The sequence below is a fragment of the Copadichromis virginalis genome, linkage group LG2 (assembly GCF_057382275.1).
Source record: "Copadichromis virginalis isolate Kocher_CV1m ecotype Utaka linkage group LG2, C_Virginalis_male_GT1.1, whole genome shotgun sequence".
Lineage (NCBI taxonomy): Eukaryota > Metazoa > Chordata > Actinopteri > Cichliformes > Cichlidae > Copadichromis > Copadichromis virginalis.
This window is the reverse complement of record NC_140619.1, coordinates 37,428,006-37,450,659: the sequence shown is the minus strand read 5'-3', so window position 1 is coordinate 37,450,659 and position 22,654 is coordinate 37,428,006. Positions and strand designations below refer to the sequence as shown.

The window sequence follows — 22,654 nt, the reverse complement described above, 5'->3', positions numbered from 1 at the left end:
CAGACAACACGCTGTTGACAGAGGCCACCGTGTTACAGTGGCAGATTCCCACGAACCCATTCTTCCTACTTATCACTGACTTAAGGTGTTGCAGGACCAACGACAGCAGTGACAGCTGAAGCAGGTTGATGTGACGCCTCAGCTTTGAAAGCAGCACCTCACAAGGCAGGTCACTTCTCAAACGGTCTCTGAGTTGTTTGTGTTCACTGACATTTGGATGGCTATCCTTCTCAAATGTAAAGATCCTAGTTGCATGGCAATCAACCTTGTAAGGTGGGAATTCTGTTTATATACATTTGGTCCAGTGTGAATGTTTAGGAAGTTGTGTGTGGGGGGCTGGGGGGCTGCATGACAGAGAGTAGAGTTAACATCCTGTCACAGACCTCACTGTAAAAAAATATTCCGTAGAAAAACAGAAAATGTCCTGGTAATTTTCTGCCAGTACATTTTCTGTTTTTTTACGGAGGTTTGACGGACCTTTCTGTAAATGATAAAACGGAAAATTCTGTAGATTTACAGTATACTCTCTGTACTATTTATGGACATTTCCTTCAGCTATAAAACAGAAAATTCCGTTTATTCACAGTATATTTTCTGTATCATTAACTGATATTTTCCGTTAATAGAAAAATAGAAATTTCTGTTTATATTACTATTTCCAAGCACTTCTTTTCACTGTAACTCATTAAATATAGTTCTTTATATCCTTAAACGTACATTTCTATGCAATTACAACCTAGTACACCATGTACTCAAAAATTCATAAATTAAAACTTAAATTAATTTGTGCTTCGTACACAACAACATTGGTACAATTAATGTTAAATATTCTTTTATTCTCCTTAACTCAAACACTATACTAAAATATAATGACAGCATCCATCTTGTCATAAAACTACTAAACAGCTGATACATGAACAAAATAACTCGCAAGCTTTCAAATTTGAGCATTTTTATTTCCTTGAAATCAGGTTGCCCTCATGTAAATGTGTTTACTTACATTCATTCAAGTGGCTACCAAGTGTTTTCTTCAAACAGGACACCTGACAAACAAAAAATGTCATATTTAACGACATGTTCACATTTAATAATATCCAGAGTACCTTTGAGTTAGAATCACTGCCTTGTGGTAGTTTTGCCTCAGCCAAATGGTTAAGGTGTGGTTTACATCCATCTCTGTCCACTTATGATACAGTATACACATGTAGTCAGTTATAGCCAAACACCTTTGATTACTGAATTGCATTCACTTCATTAATGAAGTGAATGTAATTCACATTTGTGTGAACATTTGTCTGAGATTAACTCTTTGGGCTCTTTACCTTACAATATAACATACTTGAGTCAAAATTTGTTGACTGTTTAAGTGGTGCCACATGAATACAACTGAACAGATCTAAAGAAGATGTTCCTGAACTTTGGGTTTATTCGAACAGGACTGATGGATAACCACAGGACTTTTCCCCATATGATAACTACAACACATAATACATTAAGACAGATTACTGTCCCAAACTTAAAGATAAAAGTGTATTTACGGGACTTGTTTTGTCAGTGAGGAGCAAAGTATAATTAGAAGTGCTTGTTCTGATGAAAAGTTAAACTGTAAACAGCAGCATAGTGAATAAGGATCTGTGTCCACGAATCCTCAGCAGTGACAACACTTAAACATCATAGTTCAAAATCCTTAATGCACACCTTTTTCTCCACGGTGTTCAAATTCTCTAAGCTGGTTAAGTAGAGGAAAAAGTCTGACATATTTCATGACCATTAAATGTTAGACAAGGCTCTGAAAACGAGGTTACAGTTACAAACAAAAACCTCTGCTTGTGCGCACAGACCCTAAATCACAACAAATAAGACAATAGTAAGACAAATTACTACAAAGTCTTGTTACCGCTCTTCATATAACAGTGTGACAAAGTCCTGAATGCAGCCTGCATGTTAGTACATCAAGGTCCACCTGAGCTTTAAGTAAAATACACTCAGCTTTTCCTTGGATTTTAAGAGTTGCTCAGTTCATACAGGAACTGCAGCAGTCGGAGTTAACGTGTCGCTGTGTTGCTCCTCCGTGTCAGCCATTGAGACTAGTCGCAATTTATTCTGAGGAAAAAAAGAGAAACAACAAGACATTTTTAAAAAGTTTGTATTTTTATAATTTTTTTTTACCTAGAGCATAAACAACATAAACAAAAAAAGGATTAGGGCTGTGCGATATGACGATATATATCAGATTACGATATAAAAATGTCTATCGTTTCATATTATACACTATTCTTTGTTTTGTGGTGTTGCAAAATAAACTGTTTACGGCAATATTTTTTTCATGGTTGTGATGGTCACTGTAGTTGCTATATTATTTCTTAAAGTTCTCTCCTTCTCTTATACTTAAAATAACCACACTATGGACGGACAAGTGACTGTTTTTACGCGTACTTTCGTTACCAACAATGAGGATAAAACCATCGTGTGGCTCCCCCGTCCGCTTGTTTATTTTCCACATAAACCTTTCACAATAAAGCTCAAGTTTCTGTTGAGACTTTTCAAACTAAACTGAAATGATATACATTATTCTCAAACATAAAATTTCAGAATATGCATCAAACAAATGACCTCAAATAAAAACATCAAGTAACTATAAATGGCGCTTACGGTCACCACGCAGATGAAGGCACAGAGAATACCAGCATGGCCAGCAAGGATGAGGCAGAACCAGAAGGACCAGTCAAAAGAAATCGAGGACCTTATTGTTAAATGAGGGGCTACCTCTGTAGCATGGACATGGTTTGGTTATGAAAAGTCTGACACGCCCCAGAAAACTGTACTATGCAAATTATGCCACAAACTGGTCCCCACCACCACTCGAACACGACAAACCTCTTTAACCACCTACACAAGAATCACATGAAAGAGTTTCGAGAGAGTTTACGAATGAAAAGCAAAAAAGAGTCGTCAGGTGCTCAAAATAATCCTTAGACTCAAACGTTAGAACAGGCTTTTCCTTGCAGCACGCCGTGTAATAAATACTCAGAAAGAAAATGGCGGCCATTTAAACTCATGTCTAAAAATGTATAGTTTCATGCATCGGTCAAAACACTCGACTCCAGGTACACGACGCCCAACTGAAAACATTTCACATAAGTCGAGTTGCCCGAGAATCACAGAATTTACAGAAAATGCACTATTTTGTGATATATATCGTTATCAGGAGAGATACGTCTTATATTGGGATATGAGATTTTGGTCATATCACGCAGCCCTACAAAGGATTATAATTCACGTAGAGTTGCATACACATAACACCATTCTGTTGCAACAAAAGCAGTTTATAATTAAAGTAACATACATACCTTGAAAAACTAAATCAACCACAACATTAAACTCACCTTGTGTTTGTAGAGAAGGTGATCAGGGTTTTTCGTCATTTCCTGAGACCAGCTGCTCTGGATCATCACCAGCTTGTATCTTCATCTTTTTTTTCCACTCGGGGAAGTCTTTCCTTTTCTTGGCCATTGCTCTGCACTGGAAAACCAAAGTGTGTGATCAAAGGTGAAATAAGGGATATTTTTCCACTGCAGGACTTAAAGTGCTTCAAGTAGTGATAGCTGTTGATCCATTTCTCAAATAATCTGTAAGGATCTGGATTTTTAAGAAAGATACAAATATCTCTGCTTATATTTGGCTAAAAGCTTGATATAGACAAGGCATATAGAGCCCCTGCACACCAGCACTGCGCTTACATTATAGTTCAACCTTTGGAATACAAGCGCGCTGATCCACACAGGTATGCACACGGGTGTTCACTGCTCGTAGACCCAAATTACACCTTTCTTGGCTGCTACTTCGAAGCACATCTGTCCTGCGTGCTGCACAACAACATTGAATATTTAGTATTTACTGCTGTTTACACTTAGCTAGATTAATGCGATGGTGTTGTGTTTAGTATGTTGCTTTGTTTTTTTTCTGCTTGTTTTCTATTCTTCTCTCAACAGGTGATCCAGGAGATTTTTATTTTTTTTCTCCCCCCCTTTCTCACTGTCCCTCTCCCCTTCTGTTTTTCCTTTCCTTCCTCTTTCTCTCTCCCTTTCCTATCCCTCACTCATGTCTGTCCCGTCTGTAACATCTGAAAATAAAATATAATAAATAATAAAAACAAAGATCGACCAAATGGACCAATACGGCAATGCCACGATGATCCATTTGGCAAAGTAAATCCATTGGGTATCCTTGTTGGTCTTCAGACAACAATTCTGATGGCTAAAGAACCAAATGGGACAGGCAAAAAAAACAAAAAACAAAACAAAAAAAAAACATTATAGTTCAATCAAGAAATAGTTATTATTGATTTATTATTGAATTTTTTTAGTAATAATTTTTAGTATTTAATCACATTAGCACAGTGGGGTGACAAAAATATTCCACATACAAGAAATGCTGCTCAGCATTTCATAAATTACATTTTCAACAAATGTTGGAGTAAAAACACAGTTACAGGGAAAATGTGTCTGTCTGTAAATATTAACTAAACATTTCTATGTGCTACAAAATAGACATACTGTAATTGTAAATGTGCTGAGGTGAAACTATACTTTCAATAATTTTACCACTACAGTCTGTTAACCACCGAAATAATCTATGCTGGTCAGCTAGCTAAAAGTCTTTACTTTAGCAGCCCAAATCAGAGGCTAACATTAGCATTTGCTAGCGTCAGCCAGGAAGGTCTGAGGCTTAAACTAGGGTTAGTGTAACTTTGCCTGAAACCCTTTAAAGTGTACAGTAGAGCCAACTGTAAAACACAGGTATTGATACAGTACTTATTAGAGTCCTAGAATAATTTCTAGAACCATGAAGTTCTCACTTTCCCAGTTATCCACATCGCTGACTTTCGCTAATTAGCTAGTTAGCAGTCACACCCAGAGAGACACAGACAGCTAACTATAATATTTATGAAAACTGGTTCAGCCACTGAAGGGCAAAACTGGTGGTATCACAGTAAAAATTATTTTAACATTAACTAAAATAAAGCTTAAGTCATGTTAAACCTAAATAACAATTATTTTAAAAAATGAGTCAGCAAAATATTCCTGACTTGTCTGGAGACAGCCGAAACCAGTTAACAAATAAATTAACAATTCGTTCTAAATAAAAACACGGAGTCTTTTGAAAAACATTATTTTAATAAAACGAAACATGAGTTTTAATACTTACCACAGAAATTTGAAGGCAGTTTCTCCAACTTCAGAATCCAAAATCCAGATGAAGCCTGAAAGAAGCCTAATGGCTGCTCTTGCGCTTACTTTTCCCTCCTTTTCAGGTTCTTTTTCCCACAATGCATTGCAGTAGTTGAGAAATACAGAAAAATACCTGTAAATGACTAATACGGAAAATTCCTTCACGTTTATACAGTAGATTGTACTGTATTTTTACGGATTTTTTTTACAGTGCTGCAAATGACATTTTTTTACTTTACTAAACCACAGCTACCCCTGCAACTAAAGCACAGCTGCCCTGCTGTAGCAAAATTGTCACTGGTCTGCTGTTCTTTATCTACCACTGATGTGTGGATTAGATTCAACTTATCCAATCCAGCAGCACCCAACTACAAGGCTACCAGCCTTGATTCTGGATGTCATGTTGTTTCCAGTGGGCTGCAGCAACCACAGGCTGTGAACAGGGAGAAAGGATGATTTCCATTTCTAGAAGAAAGAGGCTTTCCCCATAATGCACTTGGTTTATAAACACTGTGTCCTCACACAGAAAACACAGGGTGACATGTTCATTAAAGCACTTCACTTACTTTCCCATAAGGCAGAGCTACAGCGTGTCCCATATTTAAACCACATGAAAGCAGCCTTTTTTCTTATTTATTGCTGTGAACCCATAGCCTGGTTGCACCACTTCAGTTCCATGTAAAACAGTAAGGATAAAAAACAAGAGATGAGGCTGAGGTACATGACATTTTCCTCTAACAGTATCAGATCACCCACCTCAGTAGAAGGAGGATACACTCATACTGAAGGATCAGATATTTGGATGACAGGAATCGGGCTGGGAGACCTACCACGGCACTCACAGTTATCTGTGACTGCAGGTGGTGAAGCACACAAAATGCTTATAGTGCTGCAGTCTCTTCATGGATAAGCTATAGAGGCAATACCGTCCTTATAGTCTTGGTATCTAAGGTAGGGAGTCAGCGAGTGCTACTTCAACCTAGAGTGTGCTGGAGCTGCAAAGTTTTTCTTAATTGGCTTAGCACATACAAACAAATTTAAATATATTAAAAAAATAACTTGGCTAAATATAAAAAGAACCTCCACCATGTTTTAGCAATTCATGTTGCAGATTTCCTATATGAACTGATTGCATGCATCAAGGGCAAATATTAGAGATCACTTAAACGCTCGTCCAGAAACTGTTATATTGCTAAAATATGCAATAAGGTGGTATTGTTTAAAAAGAAAAGGGTCTACTTATTTTGCTCGAGAGGTCTGAAGTTAAACTGCATACTAATTTAGAGCAGAGACAAAGCAAAGAATTAGCACACTGACAGGGTCTTAGCGATTCAGCATTACCTTTGACCTGCTGCTGAAAACAGCTAAGATGAAGATGGAAAAGCTAACCTTAAGAGACATCCCAAGCATTCATTACCGTGCTGTGTTTGGCATTCGTTTGGATATGTGATATTTAGGGAAGGAACTTTTCTTTGCCCCGTCGTTAATTAGTGCAGAAGAAAATGACCTTTTTGAATTGTCAGAGCTGGTGCCACCTTCAAGTAAGGAATTGGAGGACATTTTTTTTATGATGCTATTTGTAGATCTATTTGAAGTATCTATTTTATTACAAGATACATTTGTATGTATTAGGGCCATTTTAGACCTTAGAAATTCGAGATATTTACAATGACAATAGGAACTTTTCACAGAAGTAAGGAAATATAGTGATAATGAGCAAGATCACCTGCTTATCTGTTTGTGAAACTTGTGTCTTTTGGGGTGTTTCGAGTCTACATGTGATACAGGTAAGGGAAAAGCAAGTGTGATCTTGCATTAAACCTGCAGTCTATCTGGAAGGACAACAGGGGGCAACTGACTGCAAAGAAAAAGGAAGTAAAGAAGTCTATAGGAAAACTGTCCTCTTGCGAGCTTAGTAAGCACTTAACCTGATGAGTTTATATTCTCAGTCATCACCACCGTAATGATGATTGTCTACAGCCATCTCTAAAACACAGTGGAGGCTCTGTCATGTTTGCTGCTGCTGGCTGCATTTCAGCCAGTTGTGTTGGGGATCTTGTCAAAGTCGATATGAACAAAGTACCATCAGATTTTCACACAGCATGCAATTTTCAGATATGGAAAACAGCTGATTGGCAATGGCTTCGTTTTTCAGCATGACAATTAAAGTGGTCTTGAAACACTTTCATGTCATGGAATTACCGACAGAGAGTGCAATCAACATTATTGGTAGAAAATAGAACAAAAGCCGGCCAACATTCAAGCAAGACATTAAGACTATCCTTCAACAAGCTTGGAGAACTACTCCTGAAGACTGCTTAAAGAAATTTAAAGAAAACTCGTCTAAAGACTTGAAGATATTTAATCGCGTATAGAGAGAAGGACAGTTGGCAACACATCAGCAAGTAATAACTCACTTCAAGTCTGCCACTTCAGGTCACAGTTGGTTCATTTTAATGGAAAGTCTTAGTGGGAAAACATACAGGCATGCAGACGTCTGCATGGACCCATGGGCATGAAAACATACAGTGCCAAAGCCAAATGCCCATGAAACCAAAGTTAGTGTGCAAATCCAAAGGTTAATAATCATCTGAAAAGTACGACCTCACGGCTAAAGCACAGGCAGATCCCATAATTACAATTATGCATTTCTTTAAATCCATATGTTACTAAAAAGTCTTTTTGGGGGCAGATAAGTTTTAGCTTCATTATTTCAGGTGCAATCAGTGTTAAACAGTACAGTATAAAATATAAGGTCATGTTTTTAATCAGCTTACAGAAATAAGCATTTGCCTGGAGGCTAATCAGGGGAAGCCAGAGAGTTTTACAGTGTTTTAAAGACAGCATAAATTATGGAGATGCAAAGTACAGTAAGGTGCGAACCCCCTTCATAACCATAAAAACACCAGGTTAGAGAGAAGTTACAGCTAACTCCAAAGACTGCTGCAAGGCCTGCAAAGCCAGGAATTATGCAAATGACTGGAGTTCACTGGAAGAGTTTAAATTTTGTTGGTGATCAACACCAACATGTTTTTATTTTCCCAAAGATAAACGCCCTGATGACCTCAACAGTTCAGACTGTGTCACAGGTGCTGGGGAGTTCACCTGACCTTCTGTTCTGTTCTGTAAAAACAATAGTCTCATTAATAAGCAATAACAATGAATCTGCTGAGGCCACAGCCTGAGCTCAACCTGCAGAAGGCATGCTACCAGGGAAAACACTGTACTTGTACAAGATGTGCTTCTACAGTGTTTTAGAGAAGATCCAGGTGAGTCTAGAGTTTCCCAAGGATCCAACTAAAATTCCAAAAATACCCCAGGATTAGAAGTGTACCTGCAGAGTTTTTAAAAAGGCTTTTACCCGAGAAAACTGACCGCCGCAGCTGCTTGTCTGCGTGAACAAGAAGCATCTCTTGTCTGCTGCTCTTTAAATTTCTGATGCACTAAGACGGAGTGAACTTGAGGTTCTTAAATTGAACAGTAAAGTTGCATCATCCATTCATAAGAACCTTACAGTTCACTTTATAAATGCCCTCAGGAGAAGGCGGCCTTCAGGATAAAGTCTTTTCTGTTTCCAATGATAAAAAAATGTTTTGACTGAACTGGCAGCGTGACTGTGAAAAGTAATCCCCAAAACTAATTGAAAAGTGACATCAAACCAGCATTTCTCTGTATGCATGCTGTTATGCTTGTCTACAAAATAAATGAATTAGAAACACTGGCATACAAAATCAAAGTATCAAAGTCTCTGGTGTTCAACGACTTTGACTATGAGTCACAGAAATAGAAGCAATAAAAGGAATGACCATTCCTTAAGAACAGCGAATGACTGTGTAAGTCTCTTTTGCTCTTTATTTTTTATCTCTTTGGTGAGAAGCCAAAGAGACATTTAGCGGTCTTAACACACACTCACGCACACACGAAGGCACGTGCGTGTGCTCACACATGCACCGTCTCACAGGAAAATAATTATTTTCCCTCTTAGTTCACCACTCTGAGCCAAACACCTCCAACTCTGATTTGTGTCAGAGCAGCAGCAGCGGAAAAAGGACGCGAACTGTCTCCCTCTCCTACTCTCTTGGGCATTAATGACAGTGACAGTCGTGTCTGTTAGACAGGGGAGAGAAGGAGGTGGAGAAAATCCTCTGTTCACTTGCACAGCAGCAGGAGAGGTGGAACGGAGGCAGACGGCCCTGGGTTGGTGGGTTGGTGGGTACTTACTGCCTTTTTCTTTGCATTTAGTTTATCTTAATAAGGCAATGTGAAACACGAACAAGATGCGAGGATCATAATTATAAACTTGTTTTAAGTTATGGAAAATGGGATTAAGTATGGGATTAAGTATGTAAAAGAACCAATATCTCAATGCAATGTTTGTTTTTTTGTGAAAAATGAGCTAATTTGTTCTCTGTGGACTACACAGAGTTAGTCCTTTGAATAAACAGGAAAGATTTCCAGAGGAAAGCACTCTGCCTGTAGGTTTAAACACTTCTGCACTGGCTTTGTGTTCCAGACCTGGGCTGGGGTTGAATAATCGATTTAGCTTTGATAGGTTTCTAACTGAGTGAACTGACCCAGAGGTGTCTACATGGCATCCAAAACATGAGCTAGTCAAATTTTCTAAATACTAATGAGAAAAAGTTCTTTGGTGCTTCCTTTATTACATCGTTTATTTATTACATTTATTACATCAGGATACACCAGACCATCCTTTTTAAAAAAGGACAGGAGATCATCCCATAATTACTTTGTAAACCTACACAGTTTTTTTTAGTGTTTTTGTATTAATCACATGGTGTTTACATGTAATGAAATGTAAATATAAACTTAAATGGCCAAAACTCATAATCATAAATAATAAGTAACATAAGTGATGCAGATCATGTAAATATTAATATTGTCTTTTCAATTTTGGACAATAATATACAACGTGCTGTGAACCCTTAAAAGAAGTATCTGTTTCTCCTTGTATATATAAACATAATGCTGCTGTAATACAATGTAATTCTTATGAAACTGTTGCCTGAAAATGGAAAAATATATCTGAAAAAAACTGCAAAAAGTTATAATAACATGATCAAAGCAAATTTTCAGATGTTGAATTAAAAGACAAGAGTCGACATTGTGTTTTATTTAACAGACACTGACACTACAAAGCCAGTTTGCCTTAGTTATGTTTAAGGTTGTTTTATCGTTAGTTTAATTTAACTGTTGTCAGACACTGAAAGCCTTAATAAAGGTTAGAGTTATGTTGGATCATCCATCCAGTTTGATGAAAAACTATGATGGCACGGGATTACAAACTTATCTCAGTGTGGCAAACATTTAATCTCCCTTTGTGAGTCATATGCTTTCCCCTTTCCAACCTTCATGATTAAGTGCTATATGACGTACATGAGGGCATTTAGATCCTCTAACCACTGTTTGATTTTAAACTGCCAGCACAAGTGTGAGGAGCCACATTAACAATTAACTGACACCAAGACACAGACTGAGGGGAAGGACTTGACTATTTATTCACGTGAGGTGATCAGGGAAATGGAACTAGCTGGTGACACAAGTGAAAGCAATTACACAGGTGAAGACAGTCAGTCAGAATCAGACAGGGGAGAAAGCACTACTGAAACAAGAGACTAGCAAATAACCAATAAAATAAAACAGGAAATGAGTAACAGCCATAACTGAAACAAGGAAATGCAGAAACAAGTACTGAGATGTAAACCAAGTAGGTTTGAAAATATATATATCTTTGACCCCAACCTCTTAGCATTAGGCACATTTCTAGGTTTAATAGTCCTAAAACTGTCCGTTCTCTTCCCCCCTGGTCTCCTTTTATCAAATGTACATGTCCTTATGCCCCTGTCTTAATCCTGGTTACTTTTCTGGCATAAATCTTTCTGGCATTGCACAGATGAAATACTTTATATGCAATACATTGCATTACATGTATTACTACTGTAATATGCAGAGGAACTGGCATCATTCCTAATTCAATCTTCAACTAAACTCTCCCCAGGAGTTTTAAAATCTTTTAAAGTGAAGTAATTCTGTGGTTGACATCATTTCAGTTGGTACCTATTCTCTCTACAGAGGGACAGGGAAGTGACTAATTCCTTGTTTCTCCTGTTCACACACAAAGACTGTGCAGTGTGCATATACATCTATAAGCATTATCCATGTAAACCTTGAGCTGCAGTCTTCCCAGCTGTAGGGCTTCTCTCAGATGTTGGAATTACAGAAATGTAGAAGCACAGCAAGGGATTAGTGGAAATGAAACCACATGGGATTTCTTGTATAAGTATACACAGTGAGGAGTTTTTCAGTGCTGCTTGAAATATAGTTTTTTTGTCTTTTGCAGTGTTCTTGAAGAAATATTTTCTTGTCTCAGGTTGGAGGAATGGTTTAAAATGAGCAGACTGGATGTCTATCTGTCTGTATTTGAAAGATCCAGCTGACGCATCAATCATGGCTACATCTAGTGTCGAGTCATATAACCGGGCTGGACTCCAGCTTCACGTGTTTGCCTGGCTATCTAGCTAATATTAAAAGGCTGTCTGCTAGGCATGTTTTTTGAATGTGCAAAAATGTCAGGGTATAGATGAATGTCTGAACATTGTTGTTGCAAGAAGAGCAGAAAAGGTTGTTGATGGGTTTGTCTATTGAATTATTTACTAAAGCTTCAACACTGTGTCCAGTGCCTTTTCACAGCTTTCTAAACTTACAGCAGTTAGTTTCAAGAATTTGGCTGCAAATTCTTCATTAACAAAAGACGACATCACCTGTTTTTTGGTGTATCGAGCTGTGGAAGTAGTGGCTCCTAAAAAAGCTACAAAGCTGTGGTGCAAAAAAGGTGTTTTTTTTCTCATGGAAGTCTTCTTTACCTTACAATATAAAAGGAACATGAAACAATTTTTCTGATGATTTGGCACTATATAAGTAAAATTGAGTATCATGTTGTATTGACTGAAAGGAAGTTACTGTGTCTAAACTTGGAGATGATAAACTCACTGTTTATTTTATCTCCCTTTTAGCCGTTTTCCATATATCATATTTCTTGAGTACCTGCCGTGGATTTTCAGGAGATCTGAAGCACTATTTCCAAAGGATGCGGCATTTCACAAAACAGAAAAAGCACAGGATTTGAAATTAAACCTTCACTTGAAGTGTTTGTCAGGGGGATTTTGATTGCACTACTACCCAAAGAATAATGAATACGTATACACTGAAAAGCGCACTGGGCACCAAATAGTCACATAGATCCAGCTGCATGTGTGTCACTGTATAATGGATCATCAGTAGAGGAAAGACAGGATATTTGCATGAAACCATTGTACCACCTACATAGTACTGAATTCACAAGTATGCCTATGGGGGAAGAAAAAGGTGTATTTAAAGTGCAAGGACATCTCTATCCAAATGCTGGGTGACATTCACAAGATTTGCAGCCATAATGTTGTGTGGAACCAGCAGTTTCCTCTGTTTACTCTCATATATTTAAAGGTGACACGTGTAGCATTGTCTCACCAATGCATCACTGTCAAAAGAAGGCAATATTTTCCCCTTAGATGCTATATTTCTTTATCTAGCATTCTGCTATGAAGGTTCTTATACAAGCAGGGGTATATTTGTGTGATAAATGCTTGGCAACAGTGATCTAACTCATAAGCTCTGATTAAAATTATATCATCTATCTATGCTACACTAGGTTTATTTTTGATGGTTCCTAAAGCATTTTTTCCAACTAGATAAACAGCAGTTTGCTCAACTGATCTAAGACATTTTTAATGAGGACCTGAAGAGAAGAGCCAACGACTAAAGGCACGTACAATTTTGTCTGCTGAGAACAGGTGAAATGCTTATACTATGAGAGAAGAGTATTGATTGCAGGTCTTAGGTTGCACTCTTCAGTTTTAGCTCTGGCACTACTGACATTCAGTGAAAATGGGGAGGGGGGGGAAGCTGTTAATCACTCCCAAGTAGAGCAGGGCGATATGGCCAAAAATATTTATCACGATATATATTTGAAAATTTGCGATAACGATATAACCGACGATATAATTGATGCGAGACAAAATACAACTCCACAACATTACTAGCGCAAAAAGACAACCTTCCATTTATTTTCACTTAAACAAGAAGCTGGTTTTTATGTACATTAAAGCTTTATAAAAATGTAACAGTGCAAATGCTAATTCCTTGCTGAAAGTTTAACCAAAAGGCATTTCCAGTAGAAATGGGCTGACATATCCTGAGCATAACCATGTATAATATCCACTGAAGTTAAAAAGAGGTGCTTTGCAACATTAAACTGCAGTGTGCAGTACGTATTTTTCGGACCATAAGGTGCACGGGATTATAAGGCACATTAAGCGAAACAAAGCAGTCAGATAAATCAAACTTTATTAAACTCATTCTTCTTGCTTCCTCCACTTCTGTACCATTGATTCATTAATGTTGAATTCTCTGCAGCTGCTCTATTCCCATGTTGTTGCAGTATATTAATAACTAACCTCGTATTGTGGATGGATTATCTCAGTTGTTCTCCTGACTGAAGTTTGGTCCGTTTACAGCATCCTGCCATGCGATTGCATTTGTCTCTAACCATGAAGAACCTTCACATTAACTTTTATAAGTGGAAAAGTGTTAGTGTTCGTCCTCCAGCTTCACTGCTTATGTTATGCTAACATAGCTGTGTCGCTAGCGATCACGTAGCACATCATTATATACCAGCTAGCCCAACTTCAGTAACCCTACAAACGTCACTGCTGTTTAGTTTCCTGTCTTCATTTATGTTGGAAGTGATAGCAGAGCTGTACGTTTGAATTTTTTCAGAAATCTCTCAGTCAGAACATGCTATATCATGCTTAGGTAACTAGCGAAACTAGCGAGCTAACTTCCGCTAGCTTCCTGCTAACTTCTAACTCCGTTAAATGTAATAACTTTTGTTTTCATGGATGCCTGGAAGTTAAACTTCATAGTTACACCTGGTAAAGCAGCAATGCTGATCGTTTTATTAAAGATGAAAGAATTTAGACAGTCTTTAACTCTAAGTGATGCTGCAGTGTTGTTTGACCTGAAGCATACGAAGCTTAGGACCCAGATTACTCCCAGATTTAAGAGCATCTTAGTCCGACAAATACGACAATAACAACGGCCGCTTGCATGTTCTGCAAAAAAATGTGCTTTGTTGTGTATCTGACGGACAAACACCAAACCAGTTCCACATCACTGAAGTTGCACCATTTTTACAAACCAATTCTGGTTCATCTGTTTCACTCAACGACCGGCCATGTGCGTATGAAAACAAAGGCACTGCGCATGCGCGTTTTACTCCCATTCTATCGCGATATTTCATTTTCCTATCGTTGCCTAACATTATACCGGTATTATCGTGAACGGTATAATATGGCCCAGCCCTACTCCCAAGGGAGACAGTAAAGGCATACCTCGAACATGATGACCAGCAGCTCCATCAAACGCATATTCCTTTCTCCCGTGCTCACTGTATGTTTATTCATACACAATCACATGGCTTAAAGTCATGTGTGTCATTTGTCAGCATTGAGCATTCCCTGGAGAAGGCCTTCAAATAAACAGTCACACATAGCACATGACTGGATGCATGTAAATCCGGTTGGAACAATGAATATTTTATGTTTTCATTTGGGTCCGTTCTTCCGTTGGGACTAATTTATAAATCAGTTGGTTTAATGGCTTTGGTTTTCTTTTTGGTGCCTTGTGGCAGTGCATGGGTTAAGGGTTTTTATTAAAGTCTCTTGGGAATTTGTGTGTAATGAAAGTTAGGGTGCAAATCCAGCCAGCATAGCAAAGATCTTGCTTTATTGGAATCCATCAGTCTTCCTCTGTCCTCAAAATAATGCACATTTTGAGCGGACATGCTGTTTTCTCGAAGAGGCAATAGAGCATAGTGTGCCAGAAATCACTGGGCCTATTTTGCGTGTGTCAGTCAATTGAAGATTTAGAAAAGCTTCTTATTTTGTAACAAATATGCTGTTTTCCCCCCTCAGAGTCAAAACGATTCCATCTCTGACTTACAATGAAAGGAGGCTACGCTGTGCGATACTATTTGTTTCGGATGTGAGAAATTTTGGTTAGTGTTTTGAGTTTCAAAATGTAATTTGACCTTTTGTTGTGTGGGTATCAACAATGTAAAATCTGAATGTCTGTATTGAGAAATTGGTTTTCGGTTCTGCAAACTGGCTATGTTTGTTGTTTTTGCAGCCAGGAACACTGAAATTTACACAGATCTACATTAGAATGCAACTAGATCTGGTTTTTTGACCAGCCAAAACAGAGCATATTTGGACTGGAAATTGCAAAAGGAAACAACAGCCATATGGGTACAATGCAAACTTTCTTCAGTCTTCCTTATTTATTAGTTTTGTTTCCTTAGACTGTTAAAACACTGGATTTTTACTCACCAAAAGTACAGCACAAATTTCCTACCATATTATTATTTGTCAGAAAACCTCATTAAAATGGTCCAAAAGGAATCAACAGCACAGCACACACAGTGGAAACTACAGGCAATGACAGCAACCTGCAGTTGCAAGGTGGTTTTAAGTGCAGCTCAGTATACCTCAGGATATTCTATTTCAGGTTAGCCACTGTTAACAACTGCTCACTAACCAGCCACAGAATAGACACTTTTCTCTACCTCAATCCTTGGTGTTCATACTTTGTTTAAATGCAATGTTCTGCTGTCGGAGCTTTCTTCTTGGGATTCATGTGGACCCACCATCTACGAGCATAGCCCTGCATGGCAACTGCACTCATCAATGGCAACAGTCTCTAACTAGGAGGAAAACACACCTTACATCACACAAAAAACTTCTCAAGAGTGCCTAAAGTTACAAGAAGATGGGCCGAACCGTAGAAATTACAAACTCCCCAGATGCCAGTCTGATTGAATGAGCCATAGTAAACTCCCACAGTCCAAACCCTCCTAGCTTACCCAAGGGATCCACTACAAACACCCACAACCACCATGGATTAAACCGATGAGATGTAAAGTGTCAATTTGTGACTTTTGTTTAAATAAAGGGAAATGCATTAGCCATGGCATGCAACAGTCAACACTTTTGACATTTGCATGCCCTTGCAGACTGTTTTAGAAATTTAAGCTGTCACAAGCAAGTATGAAGGACTTCAAGGTACGTGTCCTTCAAGCTGAGGCAAAGAGTCCAACGTGTAAATGCTTTTTACATTTATATAACAGTAGCTCCTTATTTAAATCTTTCATCCAGTACGTTAGATTTTGATTCCAAAAATGGCAACATATAGGATAATATTTAACCCAGTAAAGTTTAAAGCACAAACCCCCCCCCCCCCCCCCAGAACCCTATTGATATAAGAGCAGGCAGATGAAACACACACATACACTAAAGGATTCTCACACACGCATTTTCATTACCAGGGGAACCATACAATACAGAGGAGTTGATTAGGATTGCCAACAAAAGGACAGTAGGCTCTGGCTGCCTCTCTGAATTCATTGTCATTAGCAGTGGAACACCAAGCCCTTTTCAAACTCATTAGTTGATAAAACAACCCTCTGATTTCCCATTAAAAAACCCATTCGTCCTCCCTCACTGGCGATGCTCTCCCTCTACTGCATCCCTGAATTTCCACACCTTCCAAACCACTCCTGAGGATAGCAGCCCTTATGCAAACTTTCAGTGAGTTCCTGCTAGATTTAGTATGCAAGTGACATGTTATCACAAATCAAACTCCAACAATCTTAATGTCAATTTAAGATTTTGCATCTGTAACATTTGTAATAATTCTTTATTCAGAACCTTTTTTAAATTTCTTTCCACTTGGGGTTTCAGAGCTGATGGCTGCTATTAAATGAATGCAATAGAAAAGTAATTGTGTGTGATTCAGCTATTCTGTGACTGATTTCTTTGACTACATTGTCCCTCCACCCCCCAAAACGAATCATTTGAATACCAAGGTTAAAGAGAAGCAGAATCATTTCTGTTTTCCTGGCAGAATAACAATTTATTTAATTTATTTAAATTTAGACAAAAGGAAATACATATTTGTGCTTTGTGCAGTATAATGAACAGCTTTGTTATATACACTTTTATACACCATTATATATAATCTCTTGTTACAGATACTTAAACTGAATGATCATCACGTACTGAATAGTCAGAAATATCAAAGACCCCCTTCCCCTCCCCGCCCGTACTGTTTGCACCCATTTGTTAAAGTTGTTTAAAAAAAATATTTTCAAAAACATTCATTCAAAGCTGGGTAGTGTCAAAATTCAAGTCAGAATGTCTTGTTCAGCCAGGACCAACTTCGCTGAAATCATTTATCCATCTTTTGAAGCAAAGGTCATGAACCCAAAAGTACCGTTAGTGTCTCGTCTCTGCTGTAATCCAGGCAAATCAATCCAAGACGGAAATGCACACAACAGCCAGAAACCACGCAGCATAATCTAGTTTCTCTCGACTGCTCTATGTCCAAGATCCTGAAGACGCACCTGAGCACAACATTTTTATTTTTAGCAGTGGTTCTGAGAAGCAGATGTGCCTTTTGACACGGTTCCTCACTGTAATGTAGATTGACAGGCAGTTTTGGTTTCGAGAAAACAAACAAACAAACAAACAACAACATCCCAGACTGGCAGAGTGTTTTACAAATTTGCATGGATGTCTTCATGTCGCAGCACTTTATAGGTGACCCAGTAGAAGATGTTAAATATGAGAAAGCTCAGGGGGAAAACGGCTCTGGATATGGTGTCAATTCGTTTGGCTCGGTCCACGAAACGCTTGTGAAGCACTTCTCCATCAAACATGGTAATTGGAGGTGGTGGTGGGGTGAACACGCTGGCTCCTTCCACAGCAGTGCCATCCTTGGTCTGCAGGCAGTGACCCAGGCCATAACCCCGGAAGTAAAAACCGCGGCTCTCCCTCACCAGTTCCTCCTCCTGTGGAGTCAAGCAGGGAAAAACAGATTGGCCTCTCGCTGTCAACATGGATTAGCATACAGCTTTCCACATTTCCGCTCAGTGGCTTATTCTTAAATGCGTCTGTGGTGTAGTAGCACAAAAGGGCGGCGCAGTGTAAGAATGAGATCACCCAAACAACAAATAGCAAAAAGAAAAAAAGAAAAAGTTGTGTTTTCTAAAATGTTCTGTCAAATTCCTGACATTTGTTTTTTTTTTAATAAAATAGCTTAAACAGAAGGGGAAAAAAATGATTGAAAACCTTGAGATTGAAAACGGTGATGATTTGTCACCAAGTGTATAACACCAGCCTAAGTTTAGGAGAATTACATTTAAGAGAAACAGAAGTCAAAACTCAAGCAAACTTACAATACATACATAAAACTGTATTGAAAAGCAACCTTGTTACATTAGATTCAGAGCTGAAAAAACATCAACATCTGTTTCGCTTAAAACTAAATAAGTAGTGATTTTTCAAAAACTAGAAAAATTCAGCAGACAGGGGAAAAAAAAGAAGAAAAAAAACATGCCTGGGTTGAGGGTTGAAAATCATCTGAAAGCACAAATAAACTGTTAAACTGTAGCAGTTTACTTTGTAGTGCTGCATGCTTCTGCTGCCACAGTTATATCAGCATCAGCATAGGTAGCAGACAGTCAGTAGAGATAACTGCTAGCAATATGAAACGGGCAGGTACAAAGTCCAACTCCTTTCAATTCTGAGGTGAGCTACCAATGGGAGCAAAGAACACCGGTACCTGAAGGCTTTTACACACCAAGTGCACTGTGAAAAAAACGACACAAAATTCTTCGGGCTTCTTCAGATGTGACCTCGTAGTGTAACGTATATAAACACAGCAAGTGTTCCATCGTAGCGGAAAACGTAGACCGCAAAAAAGTCTGCATCAAGTGATCGTAAGCTGGTCCTGGTTTTTTTTTTTTAAAACAACGAAAGGAAGAAATGGAGATTCTGGGTTCATCCCAGTCTCAAGAGAAGGGTTTGATCCAGAGTTGAAGCTGTATCATGTTTCATACATATTTCAGGAAGTCAGTGGGGCAGAATTGGGAACATCTGAGGAGGCAGAGAAACGATATCAAAGAGCTAATTGACCCGGATCAGCGTCTGGCTGTGGGTTGGAGGTAAACCAGTATTACTTCAGTATTTCCGTATCATCATATATTCAATATCAGTGTATGTTTTAAGCTCCAAGTGCAATTGCTGCCAAATGCAGTGGTTAAACTGGTCAGATCGGTTTATTTTCATGAAATGAAAAGAAAAAAAAAATCAAGCTTGATCTGAAAAAATAAATGTTGCAAATTTGTCCAGTGAAATTATGCATCTGGTGTGTGAGAGCTGTAACATGTGACCACTTGCACAGTTAGAGTCTACTGTAGGGTGATAGACTGAGCCCACAATACTGCCAGAAATATGATATTTTCATATTAAATCATGCATTTGGATTTGATGATGATACTGGGAACAGAGAGAAGAGCTTGGGTCCATAGGCTGACTATCAAAAATGTGACTTCTTCCAGATTATCCTAAGAGCTTCAAAATTTGCCTGCCGTATCCCTGAAGATGTTGAGTTTAAAGTAGATTAAAAGTATCTGTAACAATCTACTTCATTCAAACAACCAAAGAAGTGAAAATGAGGGCATCTTCTTTTTGCCACTCTGAAAATAATAACCCCCATCTATCCCCTTTTCAAAGTTACAGAATGACAGACCTTTCAGAATGTTAATAAAATGGCTCAAAATATTAATAAAGTCATGATCTGGCATTATGCTTTGATGAATGGCTATGCACTTTTTTTTAAACAGTTATTGAGACACTGTTCCCGCCCTTTGAAGAGAATATTAATAGACATGCAGCTTAACTCTGACAGCCCTCTGACACTTTGAGAGATTCACTTTAGCAGGGGAAAGTGAAGATGTGGGATCTAAATTGGATGATTAGTAGTCAGTGTGAAGGGCCCTGAAAGCTCTGATCCCCGTGTCCCGCCTCTCTCTGTTTCTCTCTCACTGACCCCGGCAGCTCTCTGGTTCTCTGCTGAATGTCGTTTCTCAGTACTGTACAGATTTGGCAGAAAGATACTAAGAGTGCACATCTAAGTATACTAACTTACTGTAAACTTACACCTTGCGACCAACTTTCTGCTACTGCACTGGTAAACTGCACTATGCAACAGGTGGATAGGGAATACACTGCTCTTCTAGCACAGCTTAATTATCCCTCTGCCACCTTAAACGATACAGAACATCATGTGCTAAAGTCTAATGGTGCATTTCTCTAAAGATAATAGGCGCTCATCTCTGCCCTGTACTCTCCGCAGCAGCTATACTGGCATAACTTCAACTGAACCCGCTCTGATTACCACATTGTGCTCTGTGGAGAGTAAAGTTATTGTCTAAAAACACAAATGATCAGAACAGGCGAGCTATTTTTTTTTCCTGCTTTAGTAAAATTTCATGTGTTTCATGATCTTTAATTACATCGGTTAGTCATTTTACCCGTGAATAACTATGCTTACTCACTGGTACAGAATTAGTTAGATCATTAACATCATTGAATATAAAATGTGCATCTGAGTAAGGACTAATCTTTCAAACTATTACAATGGAAATACATTTTCAGTGTTATATGTCATCACTGAGCTGGGATTGGACAAGCGAAAGAAAATGGACGAGTCAATGGATGGACTGTATCACTGAAAGAAGAGTGTCCAGAAAATATGTAGGACACAGCTGAAAGGTTACAATGACAGGCAGTGATTGTTCTGCCACTGCACCAGAAACAGATGATTCTGTAGTAAACAAACAATAAAAATAAAAATAAATCACTGGGGGGTTCAGAATTTTTGAAAACCACTATCAGTGAACCAAATAAAACATGAGAAGAAACAACGTTTAAAAACAAAATCCAGGGTATGTCCAAATGTACACGGGTACTTTTGAAAATGAAGCTTTTTTTCTATGCGTTTGGGCCTTTAGGGCAGGGATAGCTCAGTAGGTAGAGTGGTGGCCCCATGATCGAAAGGTCGGTGGTTCGACTCCACTGAACGGCTACCCTGAGGTACCCCTGAGCAAGGTACCATTCCTACACACTGCTCCCCGGGTGCTGCATTGGTGGCTGCCCACTGCTTCACTGGGTGAATGGGTTAAATGCAGAAGAACTATTTCCCTATGGGGACTAACACGCACACTTTACTTTACACTTTATTACACTTTCGTCCACACGTAAATGGCGTTTTGAGATTTTTAAAAACTCCTGCCAGGACGGAGAGTTTCGAAAAGTCACGCAACGTCAAAGGTGTGCGCCTTTTTTGACGTCATCCTGTGCGCCACATAATTGTGTACACGAGATAAATTTCTACAATAGACTACATACTGTTGCTGTTTGTCTTACTATATGCAGCTTTTACACGCTTACATATACACACGCAGTTACTGTCTCTCCATTTAGAAAAGACCAAAGACTGCTTCTATGCTTCATGTGTTTACTCTTTCCCGTCCAGGCTTCTAGACTTCTGATTGGCCAAGATTTCTACATGGTTAGGATTATGTCGGCACCTGTTGCTTTAGCCCCAGACAGACCACCACCTGACCAAGACCAGACCAAGCTCAATCAAAACTGAAATGAGGCAAAGTGAATAACTGCATTGTGGTCTGACAAATAAAGTCGAATATTCTCTGGACATCATGAAGCCGTGGTTTCAGCTTGTTATCAATACACAATTCAAAAGTTTACATCTGTTACTGTACTGGGGTCCATATCTAATAGCTTCCTCCTCTGTGAAGGCACTATTAATGCGGAATCATATTGAATGACACATTTCAAGTTTTAGAGAAGATGTACTACCACCCAGATGATATATTTATCCAGAAAGTAGTTGAAGTTTGTTCAGCAAGACATTATTAAACCACATTCCACATATAATACAACAGCATGGCTTCTCCTTCGACAAGGAAAGAATACCTGGAGCCTGAAAACAGGTTACACACCGGGGAAGAATAAAGGGCAAAGTGCAAAGATTTCCACAGCTAAAGGTCAAAGGGACATGACTATAGAAACAAGATGAGATCAGCACAAGTTGGGTTTAATTCAGGAAAAGAGGTCAGGAATTCACGTTTAAGGTGAAAGTTGCTCTAAACAATTTGAAAAAGTGGATGCATGGACAAAAATAGGGTTGGGAAGGTCAGGGTTGACACAGGGTTAGATTTTTTACTCCTTTTACCCTGGCGCAAGCGCTGCAGTGCTGATTGAGACTCCTGTAGGTTGAGTTGTTACCAGGGATGTCACTGGCTTTTCGCAACGACTCAACGCTCCCAGGCTGACTAGCAGATACCTCCATTGGAAAGGATGGTAGACAATCAGAGATAGCAGTTACTGACCATTTCATTTTTTATGATTAAAAAATTTGATTTGAAGGCATTTACCTTATATTTT

At 38.6% G+C, this 22,654-nt stretch overlaps 1 protein-coding gene and 1 long non-coding RNA gene across 2 annotated transcripts in view; both read right to left on the bottom strand.

Annotated features, from left to right (window-relative positions):
* Positions 1–987: 987 nt before the first annotated feature.
* LOC146717957 (uncharacterized) lies at positions 988–5,430 on the bottom strand. Its single transcript, XR_014915454.1, has 3 exons — positions 5,209–5,430; positions 3,387–3,522; positions 988–2,103 (listed from the first exon to the last, which is right to left on the bottom strand). It is a non-coding gene; the product is annotated as an uncharacterized LOC146717957 (long non-coding RNA).
* A 12,017-nt stretch (positions 5,431–17,447) lies between these two features.
* Positions 17,448–22,654, bottom strand: part of glra4a (glycine receptor, alpha 4a) — a 49,276-nt gene continuing 44,069 nt past the window's right edge. The window contains exon 9 of the mRNA XM_085433576.1: positions 17,448–18,192. Within this exon, the coding sequence (XP_085289702.1) occupies positions 17,899–18,192 (294 nt within the window). The 3' untranslated portion in view covers positions 17,448–17,898. The remainder of the gene's footprint in view (positions 18,193–22,654) is intronic.